This window comes from Lepidochelys kempii, chromosome 14, assembly GCF_965140265.1.
Source record: "Lepidochelys kempii isolate rLepKem1 chromosome 14, rLepKem1.hap2, whole genome shotgun sequence".
NCBI lineage: Eukaryota > Metazoa > Chordata > Testudines > Cheloniidae > Lepidochelys > Lepidochelys kempii.
In genome coordinates this window covers 15,960,483-15,973,567 of record NC_133269.1, presented here as the reverse complement: position 1 = coordinate 15,973,567, position 13,085 = coordinate 15,960,483, and the positions used below count along the sequence as shown (strand labels likewise).

At 46.4% G+C, this 13,085-nt stretch overlaps 2 protein-coding genes and 1 long non-coding RNA gene across 9 annotated transcripts in view; 2 read left to right on the top strand and 1 right to left on the bottom strand.

Annotated features, from left to right (window-relative positions):
• ACOX1 (acyl-CoA oxidase 1) overlaps positions 1-4,544 on the top strand; it is a 32,444-nt gene extending 27,900 nt beyond the window's left edge. For all 3 annotated transcript variants that reach the window (XM_073311533.1, XM_073311532.1, XM_073311534.1), the window contains 4 exons: positions 301-406; positions 528-671; positions 1,746-1,952; positions 2,697-4,544. In XM_073311533.1, the coding sequence (XP_073167634.1) occupies positions 301-406; positions 528-671; positions 1,746-1,952; positions 2,697-2,747 (508 nt within the window). In that variant the 3' untranslated portion in view covers positions 2,748-4,544. The remainder of the gene's footprint in view (positions 1-300; positions 407-527; positions 672-1,745; positions 1,953-2,696) is intronic.
• Positions 4,545-8,124: 3,580 nt separating this feature from the next.
• On the bottom strand, positions 8,125-10,190 carry LOC140898074 (uncharacterized). The gene is made up of 2 exons (XR_012154906.1): positions 10,037-10,190; positions 8,125-8,506 (listed from the first exon to the last, which is right to left on the bottom strand). It is a non-coding gene; the product is annotated as an uncharacterized lncRNA (long non-coding RNA).
• A 69-nt stretch (positions 10,191-10,259) lies between these two features.
• FBF1 (Fas binding factor 1) overlaps positions 10,260-13,085 on the top strand; it is a 33,639-nt gene continuing 30,813 nt past the window's right edge. For 4 of the 5 annotated variants that reach the window (XM_073311632.1, XM_073311630.1, XM_073311628.1 and 1 more), the window contains exons 1-3: positions 10,350-10,500; positions 12,091-12,210; positions 12,652-12,679. In XM_073311632.1, the coding sequence (XP_073167733.1) occupies positions 12,208-12,210; positions 12,652-12,679 (31 nt within the window). In that variant the 5' untranslated portion in view covers positions 10,350-10,500; positions 12,091-12,207. The other variant, XM_073311629.1, reaches the window with a different exon arrangement.

Sequence of the window (13,085 nt, the reverse complement as noted above, 5' to 3'; positions counted from 1 at the left end):
GGGGACATGAGGCTGCTTGAGTATTTCCATCTCATTAAAATGAGGTTTATTTTTATCCTGTTTCCTTAAAGCTGTCCTAATACTACTCTGATGTAGCCATGCCATCCTAGTTGCACGAATGAACATGTGGGTTCTGGAACAGCAAATGTTGGGATGGGGTGAGAATTGAGCTCCTTAGTGCCTAATGCATCAGTAAGACATCAGCCAGTTTCTGTGAATTTTCTGTAGTTGGTATGAGGTCACTTTGCAGACTCTGTTTCTCTCTTCACCCACCCTCCCCACACACCTTGTGTAAAACAGACTTGTTGAAGCGGCAGCAAAGAACTTGAAAGCTGAGCTGAACCGCAGGAAGAGCCAGGAAGATGCCTGGAACCGAACCTCTGTTGACCTGGTGCGAGCATCTGAGGTCAGTAATGTCACTAAATAAGCACATTTTGGAAGCATCTCAACTCTACATTCTCTTGTCTTCGGCTTCTGACCTTGAATTCCCTACTGTTGGGTGTTTTTTTTTTATACCACTTTTGCAGGCACACTGTCACTATGTGGTGGTGAAGCTTTTCACAGCACAGCTCTCAGGAATTAATGATGCAGCTGTCCATGCTGTGATGAACAATCTGTGTCTCCTGTATGCACTCTATGGAATCAGTAAGCACACAGGGGATTTCCTGCAGGTCAGTATCACAGTTTAGTATCGGAGCTCAGATCAAGTGTAAGTAGTCTCTTGGTGTATTAAAGGCTATGATTAAGTGTCTTGATGTGTTTGGTCTTTTGGCCCCGAGATGAAAGCCTTGTCTGTGTCTCTTGGACACTGAAGTGCAAACTTTATCTTTTAAGTTATATCTGTTCTTATCAGTTTAATATCCCAGATCTCAAGGGCCACAGTGCTCTGGTCTGAAGTTACCATGAGATGAAAGACAACTGCCATTGCCTGGAGTGTTCAGGCTTGTGAGCTCCAGTGGTAAGCCTGGCATAAGGCAGAACTATTTCAGAGGGGGTGCTAGAATTAGCTTCCTTTTGCAGCCCTCCAAAGGCAGAGTTGGATGGCCATTAGGATATGGTCAAAGATTCATCTCTTTAGACCGGCTTCTTGTTTTCAGGTCGGTGACTGGTAGATTGCGTAGTATCAAGCAGGGAGATAATATGAGATGGATATCATGCACATGTGGTGATGCCAGTAATTGTTTACACACCCCAGCATGGGCGGTACCCATTTGTAAATAAGCACAGAAGAAAAGGGTTTGGCCTTCAAAACCTTTCATCTAGATCAGTCTCCTATCTGAGTATCCAAGTGGTCTGATCCAAGCTACTTCTCTCTCTCTCAACTCCTATGGTGCTGGAGCATACTTTTACAAACAGTGGTATTTGTAAGTTCATGCTGACATAAGTATGGTCTCTCATTGCCACTTCCTCCATTTACAAAACATAGTTATGAAAACAGGAAGGATTTCATATAATGCAGGTGCTAAGAGAACTTCTGATTTTGGGGTTTAAAATACAGGCATTTTCATTCTTTGGAGTCACCTCACTAAGAGGAAATAGGCTGAAGGGATGGTTGTCTTCCTCCTGTCTAGAAGACCAATGCAATTACTTAGCATTTTACTATCTCTAATATTTTGACATACTGGCCTTCCCTGTAGGGGAGAGTTGACCTGCAAAGAACTCTCTCTAGTCTCTCACAAAGAACCATGAGAGTTTGTGCGTGTAATTAGATTCTGTTCTGATAAGTCTCTTGGCTTTTGTCCCAGGCGGGCATTTTGACAGATGCACAGGTTACTCAGGTGTACCAGCGTGTGAAGGAGCTTCTGGCTGCAATCCGTCCCAATGCTGTAGCACTGGTTGATGCCTTTGATTTTCATGATGATCACCTTGGATCTGTGCTTGGCCGATATGATGGCAACATCTACGAGAATATGTTTGAATGGGCAAAGAAATCCCCACTAAACAAAACAGAGGTAAGGATGAACCCTTATTTCTCCCTCCTAGTTCCTACTCCACTTGTCATGGAGCCAAATGATTCAGCACAAAGCAATTGCAGCTACAAAAGCCCTGCTGGAAGATTCTGCAAAAAACAAATGCCTTTACAAAGTGTGACTATTTTTAATGAGGAAAGAAACTGACAGTTGCCCTCTAGGTTTCTGAGAATATCTGCTGCATTTCTGAATCTGTTTGTAGCTGCTGTAGTCAAAAACCAGAGACCTATACAGTAATGTGCCAGGGACAGTTCTCCATCTTGGAAAACAGGATTGACTACAGTACCCTGCCAATATACTGTAGCTTTCTTTTGCCTTGTTTAGGTCCATAGTTGATTAGGTATCTTGAACCTGAGGCTAAGCCAGACTTGTAAACACTGCTAGGAATCCCAACAGGGTCAATCAGCCCTTTGTTCTCTCAGGATCAACTGGGAGCATGCAGTTTCCTGTGGGAATTTAATGTTTTTTAAACAGACTTGTCCACTCTCCATGGACATTAAAGATTCCAATGCCCTTCTTGTGAGGAATAGTTGGGGAAGGCAGTTTGTTCCTGTGTTCTGGCCAGATTTCCCCCTTTTTGACTGCTACCAGCATACTGCAGAGGTGGCTGTTTAACTGGTTCTCTATTTGTATAGATACATTTTGATCCTGCAGGAAATGTGTTTAAAAATAAAAACATAACAAGAAAATTATTTTTATCTAATTTCCCTTTTTTCCCCCCTACAGGTTCATGAGTCTTTCCAGAAGCATCTGAAGCCAATGCAAGCCAAGCTGTGAAAATGTTTTTTAAAAACACGCTATTGTCCAGCTCTCTAAATTGGATGTCATTGCTTTCCGTCAGGCACCTGAATCAAATCTTTGAAATCCCAATAACTGTAGGACAGTAAATAATTGTAGCCTCTCTTTCCATTTTTATATATTGACAGGGTGGGATGGGGGAAATTAGAGAAATTGTATAAGAAGGGGTGTGTGTTTTTTTTAAAGTGCAATTATAATCCTTGAGAAATGTACCTTTTTAAGCATTGGGGAAAGTTGTACAGATTCATGTAAGGCTTCCATTTGTGAAGCTGCTAACTGCAAAGGTCATTCATCTGGAAAGCATAGTAGGATTTTACTACTAAGTAGTTAACTGCATTCAGGCAATAGCTGCTGACGAACAGCTATGTCTTGTTAAAAACACTTTTAACTCAGCAACACCCTTCTGCCAACATGGTGTACCCCTACGTACACACGCAGCTGCTGTCAGAATCCTCCTGCATCTTGCTATGCACAGTGACACCTACATGAACTAGTCAGGATCCAAGGGTTTACACAGGGAGTTGTTGGGTCTTAATCAAAGCTCTGTGATAGTCTCCATTTTAATCCATCTCTCTCCCAGTTTCTTATTACTGTCTCCCTGGGCACAGCACTGTCCTTCCAGCAGGGGTGCCTGAACCTCCCTCCCTGCAGCAGGACCTTCCAGATGCAGTTTGGAATTATATCCCCTTTTTTTCTCTGGAGCTCAGCCTCAATCAAATCATCCACTGAGCTTTCTCCATGGTATTCCATTCCATCCTTTCTTCCTTCAACCTGCAAACACCCTCTTTATACCCCCATATCCCATGTCCATCACTGGCACCCTCCCCTCTTTGAGGCTCTCAGCTAATAGCAGCTTTGGAGAGAAAAGAGCCAGGAGCAAGTTAATGGGAGTTCTGCCATCTTTTTAATCTTTAGCATTTCTACAATACTTCACATCTGCAAAGCACTTAACAAATACTAATATATAGGTGTGGTGTCAAAAGCCAGATTTGCTGGTGGGAAATTGCAAACCTGACCAGTTGTGCAACTAGTGCTTGCCAGTATTTGAAAGCAAAAGTTGGCTGGATTGGGGTCTTTTACCCCCATTGGTCTTGCTCTGTGATGTACTGTATCCAAACGTGTGTTGCATGGAAACTCTCAGCAGTCTCTCCTAGAGCAGTGGTTCTCAAACTTATTTGATCAGGCCCTCCTTTGTGTCTGTAACTCTTTATGCGCCCCAGTATATATACCACCAGCCAGCTCTGAAGGCAGAGCAGTGGCTGCTGGCTGGGCACCCAGCTCTGAAGGCAATGCCGTGCCAGCAGCAGCACTGAAGTAAGGGTTGCAATGCCCCAGTGACACCCTTCTTGCTTCTATGCTACTGCTTCAACCCCAGGGCTGACAGCCAGAGCCCTGTCACCTCTAGGTGAGGGTTTGAGCAACAGGGGAAGGAAAGTCTGAGACCACATGGTGTGGCTCCAGCTGCCCCCTTTATTCCTGCCTCTTGTGTGTGCACAGCCCTTCTGCATGAGCCCCAGCCACCCGGGGCTAACAGCCAGCGCTCTTTTAAAAAAACAAAAACAAAACAAAAAAACCTTGACAGATTCCTGCGCCTCCCTTGGGAAGCCCGCCCCATAGTTTGAGAACTGCTGTCCTGGTGGAACATCTGTCATCTTTTCCCCATTAACTTCCAATGAGCTTTCTCTGAAATGTTTTAAAATGTCCCTTTTTAGTACTGAAGTGAGACTTACACAATTGCTTTCTGTATTAACGGATTAAAGACTTAGCTTTTAACTACTCCTCTGTGAAATTTTATCTGTCACTAAAACCAGAAAACGGTTTCTTAAGTTTGTCCTTTTACAAAAATCTTTTTTCCAAAACAAGTGAAGAACAGCAACTTTGAGTTTAAAGAGCTCCCTTTAGGATAAACCATAATCCTCTGGTCCCGAGATGAGACTAAACCTCTGGAGAAGGTGGGTCTCTCAGGTTTTGGCACCCTGTTGTGAAAGTGTCTAGCTTTGGACAACATTTCCACAAAGGCATTTTTGCACTAATCTCTTCAACTAGAAAGGGTAGCTCAGTGTATTAAACCTGGACTGAAATACATAATAAAAAAAAAAATCAAAACTTTTTGCTGCTGAACCTTCCAGGTCAAATGTATCTTCTGTGCTGTTCAGTATAATAAGTGTGCCCTTGCCTTCCATTTAATTCAGTGGAACACTGTTGACAAGGGGCATTGGAGAATCAGCAGGGGAAGGGTTAAAGATTGATAAAGAGAACATCACTAGCAGAATATATGTACAGACTTAAACTACAGAAACTCATTTTCAAACAAAACAGTTGCAAATTCTTTCATTTTCTAACTCTTGTGCATATGTCTGCATTGATTCTTCTAACACATTGAAGTAGAATAGTCTATTAAACTGATAAGATTGGAGCCAAACTGGGCTTTTTTTTGGTAGGGACAGGTTCTAGAGCTGCTGTTATCAACCAGTAGTGTAAGAAATCAGATGACTTCATCTTTCAGCCCAACTTTATTACTAAACTTCCCAAAACAGTCTGTCAAATAAGTTTGTTTTCAATTAACTTAATTTTTAATGTGACCTTCTACTTAGATTGTCAGCGCACTCTAGAACAGTAAACACAATATAGCATGGTACTAATGATAGAGTAAAGGTAGCTAGAAACTTCCTCATTGAGCAGCAGCCTTTTTAAAAAAAAATTGCCAACACAAATATCACCTCATTTAAAAAATAAAAAAGGGCAAAACTATCATAATTGTTAGCAAATGGCGTCTGCTTTGTTTATTTCTAATGAGCTACGACAATTTTAATGATTCACCCAATCTTTTCTGAATTGATTGCTAGTTAATCCTCTTAAAAACGAAATATTACCACTTGGCAGAAATGATAAATTGTAATATTGATAATGGCTGAAGCATGTCAGTTTATAGCTTGTCATGGTGCTCTACCATGTTAACTCATCGCTCTTGCACAACAAAGTTAAATCAAATTGTTTCCTGAAGTGTAATACTATCTGTTTATCTTAAGCAAGTGACTGTTAGGGCCTGGTCTACACTAGAAAATTAGATCTGTTTAACTGTTGATCAGGAGTGTGAAAAATCTGCATCCCTGAGCAGAGCTGTTAAGCTGACATCAGTCCCTGTGTAGATAGCACTGGGTCAATGGAAGAATTCTACCGTCAACGTAGCTACCATCTTTCATGGAGCTGTATAACCTAGGCTGATGGGAGAACCCCTTCCATCAGCTAAGGTAGCATCTATGCCGAAGCACTACAGCAAGGCAATTGTGCCAGTGTAGTATTTTAAATGTAGACAAAGGCTAAGTCAAATAATTACATTGCTTGTCAAAATATATGCTGCTCATAATCATGCAATTTATAAGCTACTGACTTGGGTTTCATTGAACACAAGATCTCTGAGATTTTGCTATTTTAATTAGGGGATGCTTCTCAGCAAAGACTGAAAGTCATCCAACGAAAGCAGCTGCACCACTCTCTCTCCAGACATTTTAGATGACTGGAAAAGCATTAGAAAAACATAGTGAAGGGAACAATTATGTACTTGCCTCAGAAGCTGGACTAGATAGGAAAGACATTAGCTATCTCTTAATTTCTGTTCAATGCTAGTTTGAAGGTAATCCTGTGTTCACGTGAGCTCTGTCATGCTTGTTAAAATGCTGCTTCCAGCAGTTGCAATCAAGTTTGGGGCAGAGATAGGTGGCTTGAACTACTTTTGGCAAACTATATGTCTTGCCCTTTAGATTTGATCACTCTCAACCTGTCTGGTATGAAATTTCTGTTGGAGTGATTGTTTAAGAAATGGATACTGTTTCTTGTAAAAACAGTGCAACATTTAAATGTTGCACTGTTCACAAAAAACATACATTTGCAATTTTTCTATGGTTTTGTGGTAAAGATTTCCCCCATCTGCCATGTGTGTCAGTTCAAGTTGTTCCTCTGCTACATTTGCAAAAGCAGTAAGTACAAAGACTGTATCTTAAGACCCATATACACTTGAGAGCTTTGGCTCATGTAGGGCTGCTTCAAATACCTGATAAATACCTGGTAAAGCCTCCTATCTACTACACAAGTGTTTGTATTGGTTCCCAAGTGTTCATGAGCTAGGCAAGTCTAACTGCTCCCATCAGCACTGGTTCAGTCTAAACTGTTGGTACAGGAAATGGGCAGTGCTGGCCTTACTGCCACCCTGCTTCAAAGGCTCCTGGCTCCTGTACTCAAATAAAGGCCTTGCCTACACTTCCATAACCACTCTGCATCAGTTACATCTGCAAGTTCTATTCACTGTGTGAGGCATTCTATGGGATAACTTTAAGAAGACACTTCCCTGTAATCCCTTATACGTCAAGATAGTTACAGGCAAAATTGACTGCAAAGAGTTACAATAGAGATTTCACAAAACTGGGTGACTGGGCAACAAAAGGGCAGATAAAATTCAATGTTGTGAAGTGCAAAGTAATGCTCATTGGGAAAAAATCCTAACTGTACAAACAAAATGATGGGGTCTAAATGAGCTGTTACCACTCAAGAAAGAGATCTTGGAGTCGTCCTGGATAGTTCCCTGAAAACAGCTTTTGTGACTGCTGTTGCACATTGATCAGATAACAGAAGGTTGGGAACCATTTGGACAAAGGTAATAACAGAAAGTATGGTGTCACTGTATAAATCCATGGTATGCCCGCCCATTGAATCCTGCTTGTAGTTCTGGTCACCTCCTCTCACAAAAGATGTGTTAAAATGGGGAAAGTTGCGGAGAAGGACAATGAAAATGATTAGGGGTGTGGAACAGCTTCCATCTGAGGAGAGATGGAAAAATACTAGGGCTCTTCCGCTTGAAAAAGAGATGAGGGGGGTGGGGAAATACAGCACAGGTCTATAAAACCACCCATGGAGTGGAGCAAATGAATAGGGAAGGGTTAGTTATCTGCCCCCTTTACAGAGCAGAGGGCCACTAGATGAAATTAAGATCAAGTTTAAAACAAAAGGAAGTACCTCACACAATGCACGGTCAACCAGTGGGACTCCGTGCCAGGGGATGTTGTGAAGGCTAAAAGTATAATGGGGTTCAAAAAAGAATTAGATCAGTTCATGAAGGGCAGGTCCATCAATGACTATTAGCCAAGAGGGGCAGGGATGCAGCCCCATGCTCCAACCGTCAGAAGGTAGGACTGGCCAACAAGGCAACACTTAAATTGCCATGTTCTATTCATTCCCTCAGGAGTATCTGATGCTGGCCACCATCTGAGGCAGGATACTGGCCTAGTGGACCATTGATCTGACCCAGTGTGACTATGTTCAATTAATATACTTTCTCCCTAGCATCTGTTTCTGAGTGAGCTCACTGTGTTCTTAAGTAGGCTTCCCCTTTTCTACTTACTGGAGATTAGAGGAGGGCATCTATTCAGGAGTTAATCTAGGTGCTTCTGAACTAAAGCAGACACCAAAGCCCTTGGTGGGCATCTGCATTAATGAACTCCATCACCCAGCTTAGCGTATACCTAGAATTCTTAAATGTGTGTCCTCATCTTCCATCTGGAAAGCCTGCTTTGGGCTCTACCAATACTTGCATCACCATGGTGTAGTGTCCTTTTCAGCTGCCATTTGCTTGTGTGAGCACAGAGTGGACTTAGGTACCAGCTACAGCCTAGCACTTAAGAGAAACCCAATGTCTGAAACTCTTCAATCTGAGGTTTCAGAGTAGCAGACATGTTAGTCTGTATCTGCAAAAAGAAAAGGAGGACTTGTGGCACCTTAGAGACGAACAAATTTATTTGAGCATAAGCTTTCGTGCGCTACAGCTCACTTCATCGGATGCATTCAGTGTCTGTGTGTGGTCATGGCCTCAACTCAATAAAGTTCCTCAGCCAGTAGATACCTGATCAGTTCTGAGAAATCTGTCCACCAGCTCGGCCTATCCTGCCATTTGAGCAAGCCACTTGCAAATACCATTTCCCCAACCCTGGCTCAGTGAGCACTTAGCCGCTGGGAGTCTGCAGCCTTCTTTCTTACTCTGCTCCCAGCTACATACTATTCCACTACCTGGGCACCACCACCACTCCCCAGGCTTGTTTCCCTTCTACCTTGGATGTGCTCCCCAGCCACCTGGTCCTATTCTCGACCTGCTTCCTCTTTCCCTGCTCCCCTTGACATTCCTTTCCCACTGGTGATCTCTCTTCCTTAGGTTAACCTTCCTGAGGTTAACTCCAGTTTCTTTGTCTGCTCCCAGCTTAAAGACCACTGGCGGCTCCGGTCAGCACCGCCGACTGGGCCATTAAAAGTCTGGTCGGTGGTGCCGCGGGTCTAAGGCAGGCTAGTCCCTACCTGTTCTGGCACCGTGCTGCACCCCAAAAGCGGCCAGCAGGTCTGGCTCCTAGATGGGGTCTCCGTGGCTCCCTGTGCTGCCCCCACCGTGAGCACTGGCTCTGCACTCCCATTGGCCAGGAACTGCAGCCAATGGGAGTTGGGGGAGGCAGTGACTGAGGGTGAGAGCAGTGCGCAGAGCCTCCTGCCCCCAATCTAGGAGCCAGACCTAGTGGCCATTTCTGGGGCACAGTGCAGTGTGAGGACAGGCAGGGATCCTGCCTTAGCCCTGCCTGGGAGCCACCCAAGATAAGCTCACACTCCAACCCGAGCCCCTGCCCCAGTCCTGAGCCTGCCCCCCTAAACCCAGAGCCCCCTCCTGCATCCCAAACCCCTCATCCCCAGCTCCACCCCAGAGGCTGCACCCCCAGCCAGAGCCCTCACCCCCCCACCCCACTCTCCCATCCCAGAGCCCCCTCCCACACCCTGAACCCCTCATCCCCAGCCCCACCCTAGAGCCTGTACCCCCAGCCCAGAGCCTGTACCCCTTCTGCACCTCAATCCCCACCTCAACCCGCAACCCCCTCCCACACTCTGAATCTCTCTGCCCTACCCCCTAGCCTGGAGCCCCCTTCTGCACCCCAAACCCCTCAAGCAGGCACCCACAGCCTATACCCCCTCCCACACCCCAACCCCCTTCCTCAACCTGCAGCCCCTTCCCACGTTCTGAATCCCTTGGCCCCACTCCCCAGCCTGGAGCCCCCTCCTGCCCCTCAAGGCCCTCACCCCCAGCCCAGAGCCCCCTCCCACAACTGAACCCACTCCCACTTCTGCCCGAGCCCCCCAGGCAGCCGCAGACCCTGCAGTTAGGTGCTTCTCTCTTCCAGGCCATGGCCTTAAATACCTGAGAGGCCCACCCCCTGCAGCAGGGCCCCCCATTTCCTATGCACCTCTCAGCTAGCAGATATTCATGCAGAAGGTGCAGCCAGGATGATTTCGGAGGCTGGGGCGCCAGAAGTCCCCCAGTCCCTGAGCAGCAGCTCTCCACTCTCCCCCGCCCCAATGAGGGTCTCATCAGCCCGGGCAGCTTCTCCACTCCCTCCCCCTCCCTTTCCTGTTGATAACCCCAAAGGAATGCTGGGAGATGTAGTTCCTTTCCTGCTCCAGAGCCGACCCTCCCGGCAGGGAGCCGGCCAAGGAACTACAACTCCCGGGGTCCCCTGGGCTCCCGGGCAGGATCCCTGCGGCCAGAGGGTGAGAGCTGGAGCGTTGTTGCCTGTCTGCGGGCGCCGGGGGTGGCTACAATGTACCAGGACCCTGGATACAATGTATCATATCCGGGGCGGTCTGCGCGTCCCCGGGGCTGGCCGGGCCTGGGGGGGCTGTTCTCTGGGACTGGAGGCTGGGCGCTATGGTAACCAGGGTGCTCCGCCGCCGCGCTGCGGGCGTTATCCAGGGCGGGCCGGGGCTGGGCCATGGAGCCAGAGCCGTGGGGGTGCAGTGACAGAGACCCCCTGCTAGCCAGGGGCAGGGCTGGGGGCGCTCTGAGGCCATCAGATCAGCTGCTGGGGGGCGTCACCTTCTGTACCAGCCCCTAGCTAGTCGGTCGGTGTCTGAGCCCCTGGAAACCCTCCAGCCCTTCCTGCCGCTGGAAGGCGCTTTTCTCTCTGTTCCCCTCCTCCCGCCTGCTGCTCTTCCCTCTCCGCCCCCCATAGCTCCTCTCCCTCTGCTGCTGCTCAGAGCTTTCCCCCGGAGCAGCTGGGTGAGTGACACCCCTGTCAGCAGCGTCAGTTTCATTGCTGCCCAGGGGGTTCTGAAAAGCCCTGGTGGAAATGGACGCGACTGGAAGGTGGAGGGCCCTGAGCAGTAACCGGGGCAATGGAACTGTCTGTCTGCAGACTCAGGAAGAGATCGCTGATCCGGCGCGCAGAACTACCAGGGCTAGAAACACTCCTGAAAGTTTTCACAAGCTGCTAAACCAGATTCCTCCATTCGCTAGGGAAAGTTGCTACTCACCACTGGCAAGTGGACAGTGGGTTTTAATTCCTGTAGGAGGCACTTGCCTCCAGTCGGGATGGCAGCGATAATGACTCGAATGAAGTGTGACCTAAATGCCATCTGCAGGGCCTGTGTTTACTAAAGAGGACACAGGTCACAGACAAGACCAAGGCCCAGCATTCAGGGTGCCACCCTGAGCCAAGCTGTATGCGGACGTATCAGGTCCCAGCATGCGGTGCTCCATCTTGATGCAAGCGGTAGATGCATGTTGCGCTCGGGAACTTGAAGCCCGCATCCCTACTTCAGGGGTTACTGTTGCTGCAGGTTGTGTTCTGTGTGTTTAAGGGCTGCTTGGCTCAAGGAGCATCACATGGTGGAACTGCAGTCTTTTAAGTCCACATCAGTGTATTACTGGACCGATCAGATCAAGAGCATCTTTGCATGCTGGGATCTGGAGTCTCTGTGGGCCATACCTCTTTAAATCAAATCAAGGGTGATTATAATCTGCTCCATTTTACACAAATTGAGTGTGACCTTCCCAATCCTGGCAAGGTGCTTAATTTAATGTGAGAGGAAGGATACTCTGGGGTTTTGGGCACAGCAGAAGATGTGGATTATATTCCCAGCCTTGCCCGTGGCTTGCCATTTGACTTGATTTACTTACCACACTAATATCTGGGTGCTATTTGACAAGCAATCCAGAAAGATAAGCAGACAGACAAATCACTGATACTCTCTCAGTGCCTAAATTTACATGTATGAAACAGGGATAATCACATTTACCAACAACACAGGTGTATTTCAAGGCTTAATTAACTTGTTAATGTCTTTGAAGCATTTTATGGTTTTCCTAAGGAAATCATGTTATTCTAATGAGTGAGTGAGTTTAAGAAAGCAGAGAGGTGGAAAACTTGACATGTCTCAATTGCAAAAGGAATTCCATTTCACAAAGCTCCTGTTGAACATGAAGGTGAATCAGGAAATTTTAACTCTCCCTTTCACTTAGGTGAGGCTCAAGTACATACGAGCGCTGTACTAAAGGATTCTACAGTATGTGAAGGTGAAGACTGAAGGGCTGTATAAACTGAATCACTGGTGAGGGAGAAGTGTTGGAAGCCATGAGATGGTAAGGATAAAGTAAACACTATTGGATAGCAGTCTCCTGTCCTCTAGAACAGAATCACTTTGATTTCATTTCTGTGACATGCACTGGCTCAGGTGTGCTGGTAGGTTTTGATGGCAAATCCTGTCTGCTCAGAAGGAACTATGCTAGTTGCAGTCTCCTGTAGTAATCTTTGTTCATTACCTGGTGCAGACTCGACTGAGGAGGATTTCTAGTGTTGTTTGGGTTGTGTGGAGGAGTCTGACTTCCTATATGGACAAGTCAGAGTTCACTGTGGTGATCGTGACATGTCAGATGTGGGATGAATCTGGCCCATGAATTATCTGAGCTGCAGTTCTGTGATGCAGAGAATTAACGTCTTGCATGAAAAGCCCAAGTTAGACGACCAGTCTTACTTTCAGTGCTTTTATTCTTGTAACGAGGGAACTTTTCTTTTCCTGTTAGGCTGCAAAACCCAAGAAAGGTTTAAAAGGTATGTGCACTCGTATGTTTCTCACTACGATACCCTTTGGGCTGTTTGAGAAGAGGTGGGGTAGAGGTAAGCCCACACTAAGGTGTCACTGACACACCCACAGGTACAAGGGGAATCCTGGCTACTGGCTTCAGGTTCCTTGTCGCCAAGATATGAACATGCAAAGTGTTAGTATTGTTTGTGTTAAGGCATTGCTGAATCAGCAGTGAAAATCAGCTTCCTCTTAAATCAGGCAACCTTGCACATAGGGACATGTTTCCCCTCCCATGGGGACTTATGCAGATCCAGTGGAGACTATAACTTTATCAAACTCAACTTGTTCTTTCCCTCCCATCAGCCTCAGTTGATATGGCAGAAGCTGTCTCTCCCCGTTGTATGCTGCCACAGTACAGAACAACTTCTGGCT